Source organism: Atractosteus spatula, chromosome 12 (assembly GCF_055471065.1).
Source record: "Atractosteus spatula isolate fAtrSpa1 chromosome 12, fAtrSpa1.hap1, whole genome shotgun sequence".
NCBI classification, from domain to species: Eukaryota; Metazoa; Chordata; class Actinopteri; order Semionotiformes; family Lepisosteidae; genus Atractosteus; species Atractosteus spatula.
The window spans coordinates 5068261-5092997 of record NC_142717.1 but is presented as its reverse complement, the minus strand read 5'-3'; the positions used below and the strand labels follow the sequence as shown (position 1 = coordinate 5092997).

The 24737-nt window shown below is 36.1% G+C and overlaps 1 protein-coding gene across 1 annotated transcript in view; it reads right to left on the bottom strand.

Annotated features, from left to right (window-relative positions):
- rspo2 (R-spondin 2) overlaps nucleotides 1-24737 on the bottom strand; it is an 86355-nt gene that overhangs the window by 34474 nt on the left and 27144 nt on the right. Inside the window, exons 2-4 of the mRNA XM_088929214.1 lie at nucleotides 17839-18027; nucleotides 970-1113; nucleotides 172-360 (exon numbers count right to left, since the gene is read on the bottom strand). Coding sequence (XP_088785340.1) covers nucleotides 172-360; nucleotides 970-1113; nucleotides 17839-18027 — 522 coding nt within the window. The remainder of the gene's footprint in view (nucleotides 1-171; nucleotides 361-969; nucleotides 1114-17838; nucleotides 18028-24737) is intronic.

The window sequence follows — 24737 nt, the reverse complement described above, 5'->3', positions numbered from 1 at the left end:
CTGTCTGACAGTTCGTTGGCTAGAGAAATGCTGACAACATGTTTTTCTATCATGTCAAGGTTTAAAGGGATGCATGGAGATGTACAGCACTAGTTTTCTTAGTCCTTTATCCTTTGTGTAGCATTGGGGACCCACCTCTGTTGACATTAGTATTTGTTTTAATAATCTTACCTTTTGTACAATGTCTCATTGCCATTTTGCATCTCCTGGACTCAGCAATGGTGGGACAGGGTATTGTGTCCTTGGGCGGCTTTTTTACAATATGTCGCGTTCGGGTCTCTAGACCCCATTTGAAACCACAGGTCCTGTTTCTTCTGGTGCAAGTTCCCCACTCACTCCAGGGACCCACCTCACAGCCCTCTGTAGAAAAACAACAAAGTCTGTGACAAGGAATGATATATACCTATAACACACATCCTTAATATGAACGATTAAATAAGTGGTTTATGATAAATAAAATTAAATTATAAAAATACCACAGCTCAGAATGAGAAATGGAAGAATTGTCTCCTCTTTCTCCTCTTCATTTTTTTTTCCAAAGCTCAGGATAAGAGTTAAACAGAGAAAAAGTCCAAAGCTACATAGCCCAACTGTGGATATAAGCAGAGACCTATTAAAGTCTTGGTTGACAAGAACTTCTTCCAAGACTTTTGGCAGGAGAATCTGGTTCAATGGTTCAAACATTCCAAAATCATGAGAAAGGTTTGATTCTTCAAGATTTGGAAACAACACCGAAATTGGGCTCACAATTTCTAGATCTGTGATATGAGGTCAGAGTCATCTTTGGAGATTGGCTCATTGAATACCACAAAACGACTTTGGGCTGTCAGTTTTGATCTATTCAAGTAAGGTAAGCAGATGAATATGTCTTAAAAACATAGTACATTAAAAATAAAGCTTGGTTTTACTCTGAGCTATTTTGATTCCAAAACACATATTTTGGACAAAAATTAGATTAAATTCATTTACCCCCACATTCCATGCTGTCTTCTAAGGGTGCAAAGCCCTCTGGGCATTCTTCAAAGCAGCGTCCTTTGTGCAAATAAAACCCGGATTTGCACTTCGTACAAAAGTCTTTACTGAAACAAGAGTCACAATTCTCTATTCTGCATCCTGTGATTGAAAAAGAAAAGGAAACATTTGTCAAGATGGACAGTAACTTCGTACAGCTTTGATGAAGAAAGCCCATTCAAACATTACTACAGAAACATTATGACATCCAAACAAATTTTTCAGTGAAGCATTGTACCCATTTTTGTTCCCCCGAGAAAAAACTTTCCTGACCATAATTATTTTATTTCATTCTTGTTTTCTGATATCTGGGCCTTTTCTTGATTTACTGCAGTGGTAACTTTAAAATTAAATTTTCACCCACAGAAAAACAAAGAACAAATGTTTCCTTGAACAGGAAAGAATTATACTTTTTTTTTAAAATGTAATTTGAACTATTTTAAGCTATTTCCTCTATTATAACAAATTAGTTAAGGTCTTTTCTTAAATTGGTTGAAAATGCAGTAATTGTACAAATGTTGTTGGTAATGTATTAAGGGGGTTAAAAAATACCTTTCTCTTTCAATCTTTTTCTACTGTTAAGAATAAACGGTATAAAAAAATATACAAAGCAAATAACCCAGATTGTAAAAGAAACAACAAAACTTCATTAAAATAATTTCATAAAAGAGGATGCGTCTGGGATTGAAGGAATTCTCTTATCCATGGCATAAGTCAGCAGAATTTTTTTAAGCAATTTAAAAAGTTTTTAAAAAACTGATAGATCAAATGGAAAAATAACGTTTTTCAATTTCGGGGATAAGAGAACACACAGAGATGAAAAATAAGGTTTGGTATAATTTTTTTTTTTATCTGCACAGCCCACAATTACGTTAGCTGCTGTTTTTGTTTCCAGGGAAGTCTTGACCACACACTAGAGGTGAAAAGGTTGTTATGGGCTGACATCCTGACCTACACTGGTATTCAAGCAAGACCTCAGAGTTCATGCACTGCTCTTGTCCTCGGAGCTATGCCATTAAAAGTGAGTCTTCATGAGAGTGCAGCTTTCCTCAGACTCCAATCTAAGTACTTCTGAAAAATGCCACATACTGTACAATGATGATGTACGTTATATTTTTTGCATAGCTCTGTTTAGTCTTTAAGTACCCAATAAATTCCATGCACATCCCAGTATAATATTTCCATGCTGAAAGAGCCCTGACATAATTAAAACACTAGACATAAGAAGGATATCAATAGTGGACCTGATCTGGCCTTGAAATGAAGGTTTATCTGATGTCAAAAGGAAGCAGAGAGCAGAGTAACACAATTACAGGTGACTGTGTTTGAATCTCTTTGTTAGCTGACACTGAGGAGGGGAGTTTTCTAATACTCTTACTGCTGCTTAAAGTGATAATTGCTTAATTTGTTTCTAAGTGGCTCACAGAACAACAACGCATAAAAAGTATTTATTTCTGAATAATGATCTGCAGTTAACATATTCAGGGATATAAATAATAATTTTGCACAATAACAGCCTTTTTAAGTACTACCTAGCTCAAATGAAAATAAATTAGGAGTTATGCACTCTAAAAGACATACAATATCTTCAACTGACACACTGGTGTGGTTTTCTGAAACTGATAGAGCCATCTTGGTTCAGATTTAAAATATATAATGAAGCCCTAAAACTTTATAAGTATGAAATTCCAAATTACAGATATGTGTATTTTTGATATTTATCCTAAATACCCATTAAAGATCTATGAGGGGCCAAAGTATCCTTTTCATCTCACTTACCACCCAAGCTTTGCATTTAAAACAGAAAGAGTATCATGACATATGATCACAATCTTACACTGCAAATAGCATGTCAGACACTGCAAATTACATGCATTAAATCACTCAAGTTACTGTTAAGCGTAATTAAAAAGAAAAAAGAGTTTCCAGGAGATGTCTGATTTATAGCACTCTTTAGAAACTCCAACTTAGTGACTAGACTCTAGGTTTCAGATTACTTGATCCCCTCTTCCAATTCCAAATCACACTCTTCTTCTGTCTTTCCAACAAATGTCAGTGCAGTTCCTGTTTTTCTCAAGCTGCGTTCTGCATACTAGACCCCCTGGGTTGTTCATGTCCTTTTTTTTTTCAAAAAATGTGTTTTCCCATTTCAAAACAAGGTTTACTCTTTTATCTCTAACCCTTCAAGGCCCCAGAAGGTTCAAGCAATCATGCCTCTTAATTATAACACCTCACACTACCCATCATCCCTTCTTGTCGGCATTCCTCTGTAGTTGGACACAAATATGTCTTTTGCCCATCTGCTTTGGTCTCACGTTTTTGATTTGCTCAAATAAACCCATCATCCTAAAAACAAAATCGGTATCAACGTTTTATCTTCCCTTTAGTTAAAAACTTAAAATATTAAATAACAAAGAGCTCTTCCATTGAAATTCTTATGGCTGATCGCTGGTACTTTGGTAATTGTTTACCTTGTTTAACAAGAGTTTATAAAGGCAATATCTTCCTAAGTTATACTCTGCTACATAGAGTGATGCATGCAACAAGAATATTTCAAAACATTTGTTGCAGATATTTGGAACGTACCATGTACAGTATGATTGTGAGACCAGGCATACCGTAGATTCTAAAAGATCTGCCAAAATGTGTCTGAAAATGTATTAAATTTCAGAATGATAACTTATTGTTGTTATTGAGATTTTATTTAGGTTTATATATGGGTTTTGCTACATGAAACAATTTTAAGCATTTCTCATTAATCACATGTTACATAAGGTTCTACATCTAGGTGAAACTGTGACATGCACATTTCTTAGATGCGGCTGATTTCTCACCAGCATCTGACAGTCCCTGTGTTTCCTCACCACGATTGTTATGGTTTTAGCCAAAATAGTAGACTGTAAATTTAGGAATATCAATCATAATTTGAATACATACTGTATTCTCTTAGCAATTAAATTAGCCTCAGCAAAATTCATTGATTCATCATAAGATTAATTAATTAGCCATTTGCTAAGTCACTGATGATAGGTTACTCTGAATTCATATGTTTGTATTCTGGTATTAATCCGAAATACGGTTTTTACTTTGAAAATTTAACTTGATTGGGGTTTTCTATTGAAAATGACGGTGAGAGTGTGGTATCAGGGTGATAATTTTATGTGTCATTTATTCTCAACATTTTGAGGGTGGCCACATTTGGAACATACTGTATCACTAGTCCACTGTGACTTTCCCAAGTGGTGGCAAACAAGAGCTTGAGCACCACTAAGAGTGGGATTAGTCAGCCACCACCAAGCCAGTGTATCACCCAGCCTACTGTATTTCCATTTCATGTTATTCTTTACAGGGCGGCATGGAAGCAGGGTGGTTAGCATGACTGGGTCCTTGGGTTCAATTCCAGACCTGGGGTGCTATTGTGGAGTGTGCATGGTTTCCCAATGTCCATGTGGGTTTCCTCCTGGTGCTCCAGTTTCCTCTCACAGTCCAAACACGCGCTGATCGCTTAATTTGCTTCTGGGAAAACAGGCCCTGGTGTGAGTGAGTGTTCACACAGCATTTGTGTCTGTGTGTCTGCCCTGAGATGGACTGGGGTCCTCTCCAGGGTGTATCCTGCCTTGTGCCTACTGCTTGCCAGCACAGGCTCCGGCTCCTCCACAAACCTCAATTGGATAAAGAGGTTAGAAAATGGATGGATGGATTATTCCGTGCAAACAAAAGATGCAAGCAAGCTCCCCAGTGGCTCAAACAGTAATAGCCACATCCACAGGCAAATGCAGGCTCGGCTCTACAGCCCAGATATCACAAATTCAAGCTTGGGTCACATCACTAGCTGACTGTGGCTGGGATTCCCTGTCTGGCCATGCTGTGGCTAAGAATGAGTTGCCAAGGGGTTCTCTTGACTCTCAATGAAGAGCGACTCCTACAGATTCCTGGGCAGTGACACCAGACTGAGATCTGCTACTGCTCCAATTGAAACTAATGTTCCTGCAAGGCATCGTGTTGCCTGAAGTAGAAACGGCATGTTGAAACGGCATGTTGGCCCAACCTCATTCTCCCAGTGTAGTACAGGTGTCACTGCTGTGAGCCAAAATGTAAAGACACAGTAGGCAATTCCAAAATGGATGGGTACAAAATGAGAAACACACAGTCCTGGCAGCAAATAGAAGGAGCTGAAAGGGAGTAAGAATATGATGAATAATAGAACATAAAAGTACATACTTCTTGGACTGCCTTCATAGAGCACAGAGCTTCAATCACTCTGAATATGGTTATAAGTTAATGGTGGAATGTGCCAGCTTTAACACAGACACCATTGGTATAACCACTTCCTGCCACTGCACATTCTAACCCTTTGAAAAGAGTAAGTGTGAACAGCCACATAACAGAAAGGGAAGATTAAAGGGGGGTAGCGAGCAGGACCGCATTGCTGAACCACAGAAAAAATGGAAGTTATGTGGCGGATAAGGATTTTTCTTTCCAATGAACTCAAATTGAGCCAATGTATGCCCAAATCTTTAAACACACATGCAGTGTCTTTGCAAAAGTATTCAGACCATTTTACAGTTAACGTATTTTTTTGCTTTAAAGCGTGCAGCCTTGACTCTTTGAAGTAGCAAATATTATTTGTTGTAGACACAACCTGCTTCACGCATTGAAAGCAAAATATACATAAAGAAATAAAGAGATAATTACTGTTGAGGAAAAACTGAAACTGCGTGTGTTAATTCCATTGCACAAAATGACCTTAACAAGCCACACAATTAGTTGAGTGGCCTCCATCTGTGTGCACTAATAGTGGTTTACATCATTTCAGAAGATTCAACCATGAAGACCCATGATCTTTCAAAACAGGTTTGAGATAAAGTTGTAAAATGGCACAGATCAAGAGGTGAGCAAGGGAAAGGAGCAAGGAGGGCAAGGAGGCAAGGAGGATATTGGTTAGGGATACCAGTATGAGGTCATTTTTGACTTACTTAAAATTTACAGAAATCAGCTGTGAGACAGGAGAAAATGTTCATTGGCAAACACTATCCTGCATAAAGGGTGCTTGTATGATACTGAAAGAAGGATCTCAGATCATGCATGGGGTATTCAACAAAGCACCTAATTAGTTATTCTTTTGTTAAGACAACATTGCAACTTTCTCATCTCAATGCAAATCTTTACCTCTGACACAAACCCAACACACTCAGGCAACACCATCCCCACAGTCAAGCATGATGGTTGCAGCATCATGTTATAGTTATGCTTCTCATCAGTACAGACTGGGAAACATGTCAAGACTGATAGGAAGTATAAATGTAGAAACTCCTAGCAAATCTTAGATAGAAACTGCTTCATGCCTAAAAACAGCGACAATATTCACCTTTCAATAAGACAATGAACCAAAGCAAAGGGCCAAAGCTCAAGGCACACTTCAAAATGGCCAATAAAGTGATTGTCCTTGAGTGGCCAAGTCAAATCCTGATTTGAATCCTCTGGCGAATGTGTTTAAAGACTTGAAAATTGCTGCCTATAAGAAATACCCAAGCAATTCAAGAGAGCTCTACGAAGAATGGGCACCAATTGCACCAAGCGAGTGTGTAAACTTGGTAGACCCACCCAAAAAGCCTTTTGGTTATAACTGCTGCCAAAGGCGCAAATATTGAGTTCATAGCTGTACATTCTTACACAATCAATAAATGTCATATTACCCTGTAATGTATCTTACCCTAAGAGGTCTTCAGATGAGCATGCAAACTGTTGTCTTGAATAGTTTTACAACAGTGCACATGCATCATTTTGTAAATTTCATAAAATGGGACACCATAATACTTTCTCAAGGCATTGTAAGTAATATTTGTACATATACACATCGAATTATGCATTGTTAAAAGAAGCTGTGCTCAGCATTATATGTAGATAAAACCACTGTCCCACTGCTTTACAGTATGTTTTACTTACAATAATACATTTTTTACACTAAAATTCATGTCAATTTGCAGGCAAGATCGAGACCTAATAAACGAGATCCATAATTGGAAGGCAGTGGTTCTTCACCACAAAAAGTCTTTTTTTTCTTGTTTGAATTCTAGTTCCACTAAAGCCTGTCATCACCTGAATGCCTTTGCTGAAAAAAGGAAAAAAAACATCTGGTACTTATTTCAAGCTGTGGCTTGTTGTGTGACTTTCAGTTATTTACAACTAACAACAACCTTCGGGTTTTAAAGTAAAATAAATTTGGGGGGTTTGGATAATTTGAGAGCTATTTAAAATCCTTTTTACTTTATACCTTGTAAAGTTTTCGAAATGAAAGAAAATGTTGAAGAACAGAGAAAAATATACACAAACGTATTATAAAACACGTAAAAAGAGTGGAATCCAAGAGCATTAATTGTTGAACAACACGTTTCGTTCTTCGTTCAACCATAAAAACTCTACATTCCAATAAGGTGTACTTATCCAAATCTGAATGAGACATTTCACATCATGATATTGCGTGTAGGCATCACAGCTATAATGGAAGTTGTGTATATTGCTTGTCAGAGTTTCCCACTCATTGATATAGGTGTCAAGAGAGCCTCAAGAGCCTCAAGATATGGTTAAAGACGGGCAAAATACATCTTTTGGACATCCAGTTGGTCTCTTGACATTTCTTATCTCACTTTTTGGCAGGTACCATGTATCTGACTAAAGCTATATCTGTCTAAGGACTGCAAGGCTGCGTGTTAGATGTTAGATACATTTTCTCGCCAGATGTGCAATCTGTTAATTTCTTCTCTTGCCAGCGGACAAGTGGTGCTGGGTGATTTGTAAATTACATAGATTCACATTGTTCCAGGTACTGTATATATTTGTGAGTCTAACAAAGATGGTGTGTGCCTTCCACATATGAATACTTAAGTCTTTACAAGTGACAAGTTATCACTCATCTGAGATTGCACAATGCATGAACTACCTCTGGAATTGCATTGTCAAGGGTTACCAAATGGCTGCTGTGTGAAACGCTGTCCCATGACCAGTGTTCTTGGTATTGCTTGTGAGGAAAAACATGGAATAATACTTGGAACAGACAATCCATGTGGCTCTGTTGCTGGTTTTCTTCATGGGCACAAAGTGCAACAGGATCTGCAAACAAGGTTGACCTAATACAGACATGCCACAAATGTCATCTTGGCTTTGGGACAAGTGGGATTATACAACGTGCTTCCAGTTTTCATGGACAGGTAGACCTCCTTTGCAAGATCTTTAAAAGCCCAATTCAATAGAGCTGAGAAAAAGATGCCTAAGCCATTGGTACAAGACATTGCCCTTCTTCATTCCACTTATGATTTCCAAGCTTTTGGACATTATCCAAATGAGAGGGAAATATGAAATAAGAATACTGTATGAAGCTTGTGAAGGTAAAGTACAGTTAGTCGCTTAAAGTAACTATTGAATTGGTCTGTTTCTCTAAATCAATGTAATGTATGTTCCTGTGCATAACTTATTGATAAACATTGTCTTCAGTACGTTGTTTTGGACCAAAGCAGATTAGTCATGCTCTGTGTGGCCGGAGAGCAAAAATCAGAAAATTAACAAGCTGTTTCCAGAACTGCATGAAACCAGCACCCACATACAGTACTGTAATAAATGTAAACTATAAAAATACAGAAATGTCAATAATGAATGTTTCTAACCTAGCATTGGATGACGAGTTCGCTAACATTTGCTTTAAATTAACATTGATTTAAATTGACGTGAAACTGCAATTTTAAGAAAAGGTAATTAAATGTGATATGTTTGCTTCTGTGTTGATATCCAAAAGGGGCAACAGGGCACACAAAGTATCTCGGTAACACAAAGGCATGGCATATGATCCCTTTGGTCCCCATCTCAACAACTTGCCTGGCTAGCATGCTGAGTCATGTTTTTAATTCATAATTCAATAAACCCTTGAAATTACCTACCTATATTCACATACTCTCCATTGAATAGAGGACGTTTGCCCTAATTGATTTTTCTGCCATACACTTGTTAGTAGAGGGTTGTTTAACATCCCGCCTAGATGCCACTGGGAACCTAAGAAAAAAGCAGGTCTCTATATCTGGCGCAGCATAAATAATCCAATGTAAAATGAGTTCAATTTAATGCCTTTAATACTCTTTTTGTTTTACTGCTTCTACATGTGAAGAAACCTATAAAATCCATATCACAAATAGGAAATTCAAAGGTATTCAAGCAGTAAGCTTAGTAATATTTCATTTCGTCAAAGTATAAGTTTTTTGCTTTTTAAAATTCTGTTTTGCATGGTTTTCCTGTCAAGTGCATTCTAAATCGAATCAGCAAGCTTTTGAATTATCTAATCCTGAGGGCCTTGTGGCTAGAGTGTTTCTCCACTGTGGTTTGGACTGAAAACAGAAAAACAATGTACGAGTAAGTTATATCATACAAGCTCAAAGCAATGCGAGATTCCAAAACATTTGACTTTTCAGAGACCACATGACCAGAAAAAATTCTCATAATTTTCATTGCAAATCATTCTCAAACACAAATCAAGGGGAAAACTAGAATCTTTTCCTACAAAGAGAGTGCAAGCCCTGTTTCTACAGTTGAAAGGTACCAAACTGATCACAACCGATTGCCCAGCATGCAGTCCGCTCAAATTAAAAACAAATTAAACCACAGTATAGCAGTACAGTGTTATAGAAAAAAAGAGGGTAAAAATTTTCAAAATATACACAGTATTCAAAATAGTTATAGAAACAACGAAAATCTGGATACAGTATATAAAGCAAAATACATATTATAGATTAACAGCTTTAATGTAAAAATAAAACATTTACTGTAACATTATTATAGTGAAGTGACATCACTGACTGTAACTTGTCAGTGTATCCCTGAAATAATAATAATATACCTTTAATTAACTCATTTAAGTCAACTGAGAACAAATCCTCATTAATAATGATAACCTGGAGATGACCCATTAACAGAGCTGGGCGTTGTATTGGAGAACTTCAAGTCCCTTGATAAAGGGCAAAACAGCAGCATTCTACCAGCATCATCTATACAAATCTACATCCATTTACAAGCCCACTGCTCCTCACTGCTGTCTCAACTAGTATTATGTATCGTTTAGGTTTTATTAAAAAATCAATTGATTTATAGTGCATAATTTTCATTATGGTACACTCTTTCTTTGCTTCCATAGCTTTTTACAATGCTGTGTGTATATTCTGTAGCTATAGCTACTGTATATTGTTTGTAAATATTTCCATTCGTACAGGCACACTTTCACTGAAACCCTGCTGCTGTAACCTTCAGGGTTCAGCATGTGGCAGATCTGCAACATAGCAGGCTGGATAGTTTAAGACAACAGCTTGTGTTCGGAGGTGATGCGGAATATTTCCCAGATCTGAAATAGTTGGCACACTGCACCATGATGAAATGCGATTCAGTCAAATGCAATGCCTATCCTATGGTCCGTACAGTGAGATTAAAATACTTCCTTGCATTTATATTGCACTTTTCATCCCACTTCACACATTCGAGGCAACCCCAGCTCTCACAAATCATACCACCATTCCCACATACCTGCGCCCTAGTTTGGTATTTGTGGACCAGAAGGAAGACTAACCCACCAGCACCACACAGAGGACAAGCCTGGTTCTCCTCAGAGATTTCCCACCTCTCTAAGGACTGGTCAGGGACAACCTTTACTTAGTTTCTGAGAGCTAATAAACTCAGGCTACAAGGTGCTAAAGTTGCAGCCTTCACTGTACTCAGAGAGCTATTACATTTGCCTGACATTTATGGAAAATATTATTTCTGTTTAGGTTGACATGCTGGTGCAGTTTTTTGCCTAGAGCGCTTGGGCCCCACGTTCAATAACCGGCTTGGGGCACGATCTGTGAGGAGTTGTATGTCCTCCCCATGTTCATGTGGGTTTCCTCCTGTCCAATAATACTGGCAGGTTAACTGGCTTCTGGGAGAATTGGCCCTAGGTGTGAGTGTGTGTGTGTCTGGGATTGTATTTCTGTGTCTGCATCCAGGGTGTACCCTGCCTTTTGCAAGTTGCTTGTCAGGATCAGACCAATTCAACCCCAGCAACACTTGACCAGCTGTGACTACCGCATTCTAATGTCTGCTAATAACATTCCGTGGATTAAAACCCACAATCAATTTCTGGACAGTAGGGCACAATGTTCTCGGTACCCCCAACGCAGGCATTTGCCTGTTGAGCCACCAAGAAACTTCACTAAAAATGTATTATTTTAGAACCCCCTGGCTCCTTGGCCACTACATTCAAATGTCTAATTATCAGCATTCAATTTTACTTACAGCTTTGTAAACAAAGTTGTTTCTCACTTAAATGATAGACCTTTAATGGTGTTTTTGTTTTTTTTACGGACTAGCATTCACCACTTCCATTATACAGATTACAATAAAAAAACTGTGGATGCTGCATATTGGAGGTGGTGGATGGGAGTCCCCATTACTTGTGAAGCGCTTTGACTGGAGTGCCCAGAAAAGCACTATATAAGTGTAAGGATATTATTATTATTATTATTATTATTTGGGTTTTCTGAACAGGGAAGTAATGACAACTACAATATCTGACATTCTATTAATTGCCATTATGCATCTCTGCAGTCAAGGCAATTTTTCATCTAACATCACTTTATTCAGCAAGAACAGTATGTACACAGTACCTATGAAGTGGCACTTTGCAATAATTTGTACCGTCACAAAACTTAAAACTTGATCAGAAGTATCAAAGGTATTGACAGTAAAAACCACAGATCTCTACCACTGTACTGTACATATTATATTTCCAAATAATGTGCCTGTTCATCAACCATCTCAAAAGCTAAGTAAACAAATAGCCAATTAGTTCCACAAAAAATGGAAATTTGACCCTTGTGTATAGCTAAAAAAAATCAAAGAGATCGATTCCATTACTGTCTTCTGAAACATGTCTGCTCAGAGGCCCTCAGTCAAGCCTATCCCAGCATGATCAGCTGTAAAACACTGCAGCTGCTCTGACATTTTGCTCCAGGAGACAACAAGATGTTTTTAACAACAACTCATGCACATGCCAATCTACAGAAGACGTCTTTGTTCAGCTTCTTATTGCATGCCTCACTTCCACCATGAACTGCAACGTTCACCTGACACCACACATGGTTTACACACTATGTTTACAAAAGGCTAAGAGTGGTGTGGCCTAACCTACAGTATGTGAACTCCAGGCTTCACGGGCTGACTAACAGCATTAAAGGAACTAGCAAACACAGAATACAAAATCTACTCATCATTTCTGATGTACAGAAGCATGTGAATTTAGAAAATTACAATAAAAAATAAAATTACCCAGACCTGAAGCCAAAGGTGTCCGATACCGTACAGTTTACAGGCACATTGTTCTGTAATATTTGAAGCACACTTCCTGGACATTGGTAATTTGACGCTCTGCTTGATGGGGTCTCTGTCTTGGCAGGCACCCCTCAAGGAGTTCAGAATTGATTTCGATGTTCTCACAGAATGGGGATAGGAAATAATTAGGAGTTGCTTTATCTTGTATTGCCCCAGCACCAGAAGTGATTATACACTGAGACACTCCTCTTGCTGATTTAAAATTGCAGAAGTATAAACCAAAATCTTTTATTTAGTATTTTATTTACCCTGAATTTGCCCTTTTCTTCTCTTTATTTATGAATTTTGGTTAATAAAGCTGTTTTATTTTTTCTGTAAAAACGCTTGTCTGGTTACAAAATCAGATATTCCTTACTGCCAATATTATTGTAAAATAATATGCATTATTACTAAGTTAAGGACAATATAAACTTTAGTGTGATAACACTGAACTTTGTCCCATCACAAAATTGTTATTCTAATTGTTTTATTTCAAAATATATAAAAGTTGCTTTGCCTATGCATTTGAATCTCTAATATCTAAAGAATATTAGTAGAAGATGAACCTGCTTTTTTTTTTTTACAATGCAAATGATTTTAGTTGGTGCATTACGAATAGAGCAACTATAAATATTGTTTTAGTTCACTGGGCATGCTTCTAGATTGAGAAAACAGGCTAGTCAATACAGTGTTTTATCAGCTGAAACATTCTAACATCTGGAAACCATCGTCCTTCTTACTCAAGTCAGATGTAGCACAGAGGAGAATCAGTAAATAATAAGTTTCTGAGAAAAAAATTAACCTTGAAAAATTAAATACCATAACTCTTCAAAACGCTTAGAATCTAAAAAAAACAGTTACAAGTTTATTATTTATTAATTATTTATTATTTATTTATTAATCCTTAAACAACTAATACTAATAATACTGCTATCACTACCAATAATAATAAGTCTTTCACATTTGTATAAAAATCGTCTCATTGTATACTTATCCTGGGCAGCCAACATTTGTTACTAGCTACTTAAAGACCAACTCTAACACAGGTATCGAATGGCTACAAACACAGGAGGTAATTCTAGAAATGTAAACTCCATTAGCTCATACTGGAGTGTTAACTGCAGAACATGTAAAAATGTGTAACGAACGGAATAATGCAATGTGTGGTTTAAATATATTTTTGACTGTGGTGGCCTTCACCAGAGACAAAAAAGGAATAAACTAAATTTTTAAAGTCTAGGCATCTATTGACAGTTCTTGCAAGTTACAGTTACTTAAAGCAATGAAATCTATATGGTTAGTTTCAGTTACAGACGTTGGCAGAGAAGCTCCCTTTGGCTTGAGAAGCCACACCAGATTCAATGTGTGCTTTCCCAGTTGATAAAAGACATATGGCCCCAATTCTCCAAGCCTGTGCAGACGTGTTAAAACTTGTGCATCCTCAATTTGGTGGCATGATGTCATGTGTGGAAAGCACAGGGTGTTGCACACTTGTCATGTATACAAGTACACTGGGCAAAAGTCATCCGTGTGACCACTTCATCTGAAGCTGATTAAAATGAGGTCTTGTGAGCAATTTACCAAGTCCAGCTGATTCTCCAAGCCCGAATACTGATGTTTCTATTAACACTATTAAGAGTAATTATAAGATCCATATTGCTAGAATCAACGTAACATTAAATCATTTGATTAAAAATAGGCCACAGATATAAACTGAATTTTTTTAATTCCCAAAACTGAAAGAAAATTGCTCATCGTATTCTGATACGATAATAAATATGGACTACAATGAAAGGAGAATGCGTTTTGCTGGCATTTTGCGTAAAGAGTAATTTCTTTAAATTTGGTGAAGTACAGAATATTTTTAAATATATTCCAGTAAGTACTAACATACTTCATTGCATGTTCAGCTGAAATTATTTGATGCTGTTCAGATTCACTGTTAAAATTTACACCATTGATTACATTGGTTAACATCTTAAAACTTTTACAAAGTGAAGGCATGTGCATAAAACTTTTAAAACTTAGTATTCCTTTAGAAATGCCGTTGAGCATGTAATACATTTATTCGTGGTTATATACAAAATAACTATGCATGTCTGATTGTGAAAAATAAATTTTATCCATCATTAGAAAGTCTCAGTCCACATCTCAGTGCTGTTGACGTTTCAACTGTTTGGCCCAGTGAAGGAAGCTCCTCAAAGTCACAGAGACCACTTCTGTTATTGTAACAAGGTGTGGAAAATGGCTCAAGAGCCAACAAAAATTTTTTGATTACAAAAGCACCCACAGCCTTGAAAAACGAAAACAGAAGTGTGTGGACGTGGAAGGGGACTGTGTTGAAAAACAGAACAATCTTCCCCACCTGGGAAAAGCAACCGGCAAATAACTTACAAATCCAGTTTATACATTGACTTTATCCTCCACATTTAAAAGAATTTAAGTTTTTCTGTGACTTCAGATCCCAAATGAATTAACTAGGCACCAAGGTAACCACATTTAATGGATATAGTAAGGTATTAAAATGAAAATGTTGATATAATCGGGTTTTTATTTCTATCCCAGAATTCCTGAAAGTGCAACAGGCAACACTTGATTTAAAAATTAAATTAATTTGTATCTCCCAGACTACAAACCAAAAGTCAGGGCACTATAGATTCACATAAGCTGCCATTGTGAATTTCTGAGAAATACTTACTATTTGTTTTAATTAGCAAGGATACATTGTAGTTTCAATGAACTGACTTCCTATTTACTGTTTATTCTGTCTGATTGAGATTTATACAAATCTGCAAGTACAGATGCCAGTCATGCAAGTTATGATTAGGCCTTCTTTCCAGTTAAATAACTTCCCTTCATCTGTATTTTCATAATGTAAATGCCTTTTGTTTGCATCCAAGAACTCATGATAAACAAATAGTTTGCTGAAAAACTAATATTGGTGTAAACAAAATGCTCTCCATTAGTGCCACACATTGCTAGGAAGTTGAAAAAGAAAATAACATTTGTAGAAATTTGTTTTCCTTTTACTAAACAGCAAGAACACTGTCTCAGTTCCTGCTTTTTACAGTACCAGTAGTTTGGCTTTATGCTTTCATTTTGGGATTCCTATCAGGTGCCAAAATCTGTTTGCCAGGACCAAGAAATCCTTCACATTTTATAGTCTCATTAAAAGATCTAGTGCTAAAGAGCTAGAAAACATCATTTTGAACAATGATGTTAACAGTAGTTTTTAATCAAGTTGTTAAGAACTCAAATAAAGCAGGAAACAAGTTGACTATGCTCTGTAGCGCTTGAAATTAATTTAAATTTTAAGGGGGCCAATCCAGTAAAGCACAATAAGATTGGACAGGGGCACCTCGCTTTTAAAAAAAGCAGATGTAATTAATATCTTATTACATTACTGACTTTATTGTATTCAACCAAAAAACAATAAATGGTAATAGTAATTAGGAACAGTAAAATTATAATTTCTTCCTTCAGGGGTTCAGTAACCACTAGCCATGCAAAGAGTTAATGTTAAGAGCTACTAACAGTTGGTATGCTGTCACACAAATTGTTTCCAGTAATCTTACAGTTAGCATTTGTATGAACTCAGTAGAATATCCGATTATACCGGATAAACTTAAATATTTAGTGAAAATGACATAAATAGTGTAACAAAAAGTAGAGGGTCAAAGAAAAGTTGGATTATGAAGTCATGACCAAATTGCAATCACATCAAAGTAGCCTACCCATGTAGATTTGATACTATATGACAACATGGGGTTTTATTCTGAGAACAGTTCGCTTGGAAAGGCACTTTGAGTGACTTGCCACATATCTGTATAGTTTATATTAAAAAACACAAGACTCTGGGAGAAAAAAGGTAATATATAATATTTGAAAGAACAAAATGTCTTTTTCCTCTTATTTTCATCTATTTGTGAATATGGTGGACAGTTACTGCAGGGGTTTCCAGTTTGCCTTACCCTGGGAAGCAGAGGAACTTTATTGATACTACAATTCCTTTTACAGCCTATTTCAGTTCAAGAATTAAATCTGAGAAATGTAAAATGAGATTTTCCACTCTAAATTATTTGCCACCATCTGGTAAATGCTCTTACACTACATCTTTATAACAGGTTTTAGTTCTATTGGGCATTAGATCTGACGTGTTTGATGGAGGCTTCATTCCAATAGTGTCCAGATATTAGCTTAGCTCAAAAAACAGTTAAGCTTTCTTTTGTTTTCATATGAAATACTCAACTAACACCACAGGCTTTTATGTAAACTTGTTAAGCAGATTATTTGATTCAGGGCATTTCAAAATAAGGTAAGACAGAGACATACAATGTATTAGATCAAGCAAAAGCTTGATTTATTGTGGTTAAGAGCTACTTACGACCTGGAGTACAAACAGAGTCTAGAAGTAGAATTATAATACATGAATCTGCTATCTTTCTTAATTTAATTATGCGGTTATCCTATTTTGTTATTAACTGCTTTCATCAGAATACACCTTATAACACAGAAAGGGAAATGTTTCCCATGCAGATAATTAAAAAAAAAACTTAAATAACTAATAGCAGAAACAAAAGTCCTTTTTTCAGATTTTAGATAATTAAAATCAGGTTGTTGGGATTAATGGTGTATCTCAAGGAACAAAATGAGGACCATTTCTCTTCATCAGTTATATCAATGATTTAGATTCTTGAATAGCTAAACAGTTAGTCAAGAATGCAGTTGATCCGAAACTCAAAGGATTAGCAAATAACAGTGAAGCTGTAACGGATTTTAAAAAATCAGTTAGACCACATTCAGGACAGTCCTGAAACACATGCGTGAAACATATGTTTCACAAGATGACATTTAATGTTTACTCCGTAGATTCAGGGTGTTGTATGCAGGTAGCGAAAACATAAACTACAAATATAAAATGGAAAACCCCAAGTTTGACGCAGCCATGTGTACATATACTGTAAGGGATTCTGACATGGTGCATCTCACTTTGATCTAAAACAATATAAAATAATTTCAGTTGTCTCATTTTCTTTTATGTACCATGCATTGAAGTCTGTGTGATGTTGAGTTTATCTAAAAATGAACTTCAGCATATGAGTTGCATTGATCTACTAACAACACTTACTGTATACTTCTTATTGTTACAGTTATATACAGTACCTCGTATAGTTCTTATACCAAAGAACGTCTTGTTAAAAGGTTGGAAACATAATACAATATCGGTGCAAGAAATGGAGCATGTTCATTGCACTGAAGGTACTGATGTGCCAAAACACACAGATTTGCTTCACAACAAGCATGCCGTTCCTGAATTATGTTTTTTAAAACAAACCAGCTTCTGTTACGCTGAGATTGATCACAAAGCCCTTCTAAGGGACAACCCACTGTTTTCATGTTTTCCGTCAGCACTTAGCAGAAGTAAAGGAAGAGACACAAAATACCTACTTGAGCAGATATTCATTTCTGGAGCGCGGAGACCATAGAATCCTGATGGACAGGCGTGCAAGCACTCTCCATATTGTCTCATTCCTTCCCGCCGAAGGAATAAAAATAACCGTGGCTGGCAGCTGAGGCATCCATTGTCTTTGGAACAAACTGAGCAGCCTTTACAAATTGGGTAAGGTCCATAACTAGCTGCAAAAAAGACCAAATGTAAGTGTTAGCACACAGTGATAATGTGTTCAGCATTTTCCACATAGCATGCTACATTCAAACGACTGTTGACAACTAGGACTTAGTCATGTATCACAAATCATAGATTCATGTGTGAACAGAGGGACCGTCTCGTTTAAAGGACTTTTGCAGCTCTAAATGAAACAAAATAGAACTGGTCTTAAATTTGGCACTTTCAAATGTGAGTAAAAGAATCGTAATCCTTAAAGTGAAACCTCCCTTCGGACTGAATGAAACACTTCATTTTAGTACTATGTTACACGTGATTGTTCACATTTTTAAAAACATGCATTTTAATAATGATAAATGAATTATAAGATGTTATATGCCACATTAGCATTATGATACATTGTGTTATCTCAAAAATGCAGAACAATGTTATAGTCCTACCAAGCTTGTTCATGGATTAGTTCTTATGGTTTATATGGTACATTAAAAACATTTTGTAACAGGTCTATTGTCACATTTTACTCTCTAGTTTTGAAAGAGACATTTTCAAGTGTGAAACTATTTGAGGTTATATTGAATAATGAATGTTTCCTTAATCAATTGTTGTTTTTCACTGTAAAGCCATATTTGTACCAATAATTATTTTCTAGCCAAATGTGCTTCTTGCAAAAACAAAAACTGATAAGTATATTGGGGCTATATCATCTGGACTACATCCTGTAAATACAAAATCATCTGGTATTAATAATGTTAGATTGACAGTGGGACAGATTAATTTGCAATTAGAAATGTAATTGTAAATCAGGATATTTCAAATTGTGTCCTATGTTTCTACAAATGCATTCATGTAAAGTACAGAAAACAGAGACTATACTGCCCAGATGTCTACAGTTTATAGACATATAGATGTCTACTGTATATACCACAATCCATTTTTCATCAAACATATGTGGGATTTATTCTTCTACTAAAGAATAAGATCCTGCCTTGTGTCCTATATAGTCCTTGTTACTATAGATAGGGGCTTCGTAAAATCTACAGTTACTGATCTGCTGTAGCGTTATGCATCTGTCATAACTAAAGTTGGTCTATTTGTTTGGACTGTAAAAAAATAAATGAAAGCGGTGATAGCATAGTCCAAGGATAGAAAAAAACAACATGGAAAATGATCAAATTACCAAAAAATAAAAGTTGAGAAAGATGCACCCTTACAAGATTTCCGTTACTCATACCATTTTAGAGGTTGATGCTTCCCCGTTAGTGTTATATCAATTAAACAACTTCAGGAACTTTTGAGTTCCTTAAACAGGACCAGAATCATCTTTAAAAATATATTGTATTGTCCATGATAAAGAGATTATAAATTAGCACAAAAGAACTGGAATGTTCTACAGATTATTTTTGCTAGATAGAATCACTCACAGTACTCTACGAAGATTTCTGAGCACATAGTGATTTCAAACCTATTGATTGAAGCCAAGTTTTGAATATCAAGACTACAGATAACACGACAGCTATTACATGACAACCTACTATGATGCTTGATAGCACAGCTCGATATAATCTGAAAAAAAAGCTTGTGCAGACGTTTTATTTAAGGGTATTCTATTTCCTTAACCCTTTCTTTTAGACACTGAAAGAAAATATTGTTCTTTCGCAGTATTAACAGGAATGCTTCTTCAGAAGAACATGAAAAGCAAAATCATATGCACAGAGGATACAGCTCAGATTGGATTCTGGCACGGCTGGAACAAGATATCAGAAACGTGTGAAATAATGACAGCTACAGTACCTATAGGGAGGTTCATGTGCCTTGGACATCAATAGCACTGTGATATTCATTTGTTTTGGATGGGCGGCAGTTATACTTTTGAAAGCATTTTACCTTTAACTTGCGGGACCACACTTTAAAATGAAATCTTCAAGTTTCCTTTCGAATGAATTCTATCAAAAAAGCCAGATCAGGAACATTGGGGTGTCTTATATTTTAGTTGAATCAAATTTGCCAAAATCAGCTGATTAAGAATCTGTACAAATAACCTCTAGGGTGGTAGGAGTCTAATGATGTGGGATGGGATCTCCTTTAACACAAGAGTGCCTCTGGGACAGACAAAGGCTACGTCCACTGCTTGGTCTTGAACCAGCAGGTTTTCTGTTCCTGCAAATCAATTCAGAAGTGCAGATTTTGCAGTTAGACAATGCACAAATATTCAGTACCAGAATTCAATAGAAGACAATGCTACATGAACCCTCTTTAGGAGTTATGCATCTGTATTTATTGTATATAACATAGTTTCACACATCTTATCATGAACAAGACAACATTGTAGGGCTTTAGCATTCCTTGAACACAGCAAATCAGCAGGTATCATTTTAAAAACTAAAATATATATTTGTGAAACTGAAATGAATTTTTCTAAATGTCAGCAAATTGTCCCCCTTCTGTAGCAAATGTGATATTTTTTAAATCCAAATGCAAAACGAAAAGCAATTAATCAACAAAGCATATGAAGCATCTCAGGTTCTGCAATGTACAGCAACAATCACGTTCTTCCATCATACCACTGATCAAAATATTAGTAATGAGCAAACAAATTAAATAGTCCTTTAACGTGACTAAACAAAAAATATTTTTTGAGTTAAACTTGTTAAATTCCAAGACTGAAAAAAAGACGCTCCAGCTCTCCCAGTTTCTCTTCTGAAACTAAACATCTGCAATCAGAGAAGTTAAGATTGTTGCTGTGCTCAGCATCAGCTGTGTGTGTTACAACATTAGCATATTTTCCAGCTAACGTTTGCAAATTTGTAAGACACTCAAGAGTCACCAAAATATGGCAATGTCAATTTCCCCTGAGAAGCACTCTGGTTCATGTCTAGTACAACCCTTTTGGCATGCAGAATAAAGTCTTCTGTTGAAATGTCACAATCAAGTCATATACAACGTATGTTAATACGTCAAATATTTACCTTGAAGCTGGGTGTACAGGTAAAAAAGAATATTAAAAGAGTTGACAGAGATTGAAAAGAATATTGCAATGGTATGGAAAATAAAAAAAAAGTTAATAGATAATAATGATAAACATTTAAATGATAAAAGGGAAATAGCTACGTTATTAAATGGATGTTTACCTCGTTAAAAAATGAGAACATGTCTGAGTTAAGTCAAATTGCTAGATTTAATAGAATTAACATAAAAGAAAAGTGTTAGAGGTTAGAGGTTCAATTGTTAAATTTAATTAATAAATTTAAAAAAGGTAAATTCATTAATCTGTTAGAGTGCCTGAAAAAGTGGAAGCAATAATGAACAGGACCAAAGCAGAGAAAGATTCACCCAAGAATGCAAGTAGAACTACAAAGGAAATTTTAAACTGTAAACGGGAGAAACTGTTTTACACACATTTTAGTGGGACTCTGGAACGAGTACCTACAGGTAGCTGTGTTATCAAAACCCATGTCCTGGCTTCTTTAAGGAAAATGTTTTGGGGGGCAAAATAAAGCACTGCCATTTCTGCTATAACAATAACTGTGTTCCTAGAAAACACTGTGTTATAGAAACCATTGGTGCAATGGAAAGTAAAGGCTTAGGGGGTAGAAAGCTTGTTTTCTATTGTAACTGGTCACATTATTAATCTGCGGAATATGTTTTGGTGAAAATTTTCAACAGAAAACAGTAAAAATAGATTAAAGAAGGCATAATAAGCCTCAGTATTTGCATTGTAACAAATGAGAAATTCAGCAGTGGAGGAGGGATGGTGAGACAACATTTTTTACTAAAAAAAAAACGTTTTTTAACAACATACACAACTGTAATTTTTTAACTTATCAAAGAGAATGTAGAATACATTTGCAAACGATGTTTCCAAATAATGAAAATATAGTAGCTGAGCACAGATACCCCACTGATGCCGATACTGTGTTGTTTGCGCTAAGCTGCACAACCATTTTTACTCTACATGTGCAACTAGTTCCAGTGTACTTAAGCTGTGTTACAGCCAACATGTGCCGCATTATGGAAAAAGTGTTCTTTATAACTACAGTTATGTTATAGCCAATTTGTGTTATGGCAACACACATTATAACAGAAATTACTATATAAAAGTGGAATAAATTTTTGCTTGGTTTTTAATGAAATAATCATTCATGACTGACTTTGACCTTGATACACTTACAGTAAGTGACTTTGTTGCATAAGCACTAAATCTCAGTTTATAGGACATAGGCGATGAAGTGATGTAATCTGCTGAATGTCAAGTCTGGTGAAAATCAAGAAAGAATACCAGAGAAAATAACCAATATGCTCCACTTATTGGGAGATCAACTCTTAATGTCATCTGCATTTTTGAAGCTAAACTACATCACCTTGTATGGACGTGTCAGCAGGGGGATCAAGTCCTCCTTAGCAAAGAATAAAGGTTTTCTGTTTATCACACTGATTGACATCAACAAGAGCAGATGTGCATAACAATATGTTAATTGTAGGGTGCAACAGACCAATCGATGGGGAGCTACAAGATAGATGATCTAATTAGAAGTATCTACTCGCTACTCCTGCACTTGTAGTGATTGAATGGCAACTTAACTACAGGGGTCTACATTGATTTACTCTTAACATCCTGACGCACATCCTCATTATGATTGTGTAAAAACTCCTCTTTTGTGAGATACGTTTGTAACAGATACAGGCTGTATAGTAGGAATGGGACAGAACCCATCAAGGCACCAAGCATGCATTGCAGATATACAACTTTTATTTCTTGCAGTGGTGGCCACATAAGCCACTAGCTTTTGACTTTCACTATAGACATTCTGTTGATCAACCATGTTAATGTCAAGTGTTAACCAGTATAATGAATCATAATGACTTTATCTTTGACATGTCGGTTCAGTACAATTCAATACACAGTTCAATACAGTGTTCTACCTACAGCAGTGTTTTGTAATTTTCCTGATTATCACTTTGTGAATTTGTTGAAATGTTAAGTGATACGTTTCTTTCCCCTTTCTTCATCTAGCAGAATGTTTCAATGAATATCTGGACGCCTCCACCAATCACAAATTAGACTTCCATACTCGTTGTTTGCCAGAGGCTTCCTGCATCCACCCAATGAAAACCTGCCAACCTACTAGGCTGGTCATTTGCAATTGGAGGAAGGGTAGCAGTTTTGATTCAATCCAGGCCCAAGTTCATTTCTGTGCCACTTTTTAATGACATTGTAATTTGAAATGACTCACCTCCAGAGGAAAAAATGATTCATCTGACTAGTAACAGTGATTATCTACATTAGTTTAAATTACAGTCAAATCACGTCAAGCAGACTAATTTGGTGGATCAATCTTCCAAGTTTAATTGCCCAGCAAATTCAGTAGGTAAAAATCTAATGCAAGTCTGTCACAACTTTCACAGCATTCTTAAATTAAAAAAAACCTAATTAGACACTTTGGACACCTAGAAACATTCATGACAGAGTAATAAAGGGCATAATAAGGGGAAATAAATCATTAGCTAACTCTGAATTATTAAGGGTTGTTGTTGTGGTTCCCACAAATTATTTTTTCTGATCTGTAAAAGACTGTTCCCTACTATATCACATTTCAGTCTTTGACTGTTTATCTTCGTCTCACAAGGATCTGGCTTTTTTTTTTTTTTTTAGTTTGGTTAATCTTATCATAGGAATAATTGGAGGTTCTGAGCAAATCTGCAATTTAATGCCCCCATGACACCCAGTGTGACAAAATCCTACAATTGCTTCTGAAAAAAGTACAAGAGATTAAGAAAGATTTTGACAAAACTGCTGATGCAAAAGCTTAAGCTAAGGCTGTGTCTGATGAAGGAATTCCTATCTCAGCACAGCGAAAGCCTCTCAGGGTCAGGGTCAGTGTTTTGGTGATCACAGTGAATTGACATTAAAAGCATATTGCATAACCCAACTTGAATACAGTTTTACATGTCCAAAGAAACACTAGGATACTGATGCTGAGGAATCTTCAACTGCTTCAGTTTCCAAATATTTAGTTGTTAGAGACCATAATTATAAAATCTAAAGGACTGTGCCCTTCAGAAAATATCATTTAAACTAAAACCATATTTCACTGCCCCTGTTTCATGTATAGCATGTGCTTTCAACCACCTAAGCAGCACTAACAAAACACTATCGATGATCTAGAGTCTGGTATAGTGAGTAAACCAGCCAAGGTTGCATATAATACCAAATTAACAAATGAACAAACATTGTAGAAAGAATAAAATGAAAAAAATATTTAGATAAAACTCAAGGCAGGGTTTTGCATACAGGCAATTAAAAACTGTCTATAAGTACAAAATGGGAAACACCAAGCTGGAAGGGGTACTTAGCAAAGCAAGAAAAATAGCAATACAAAAAGTCCCAATGTAGAATTAGAATCAAAGGATGCTAGGATTATTTGTACAATGCACTAGTTAGGCCTCCTAGAATATTGTGCAACATTTTGGTCACCCCATTACAAAAGAAAGGTAATGCTTCTCTGAAATCAGTTGAGAGAAGAGCAACTCTGAGGCTTAATGGGATATCCCTCACTGAAAGGCTGAAAGAGCTGCACCTTTTTAGTCTGGAACAGAGAAGATAATGAGGGGACCTGACACAAGTATTCAAAAGGCATCAGTAATGTCCGCACATTAGTGGACACTAATAAGAGGACACAAAAGGAATATGAGGACTATCTTGAAGTGCACTTAAATATAGGAG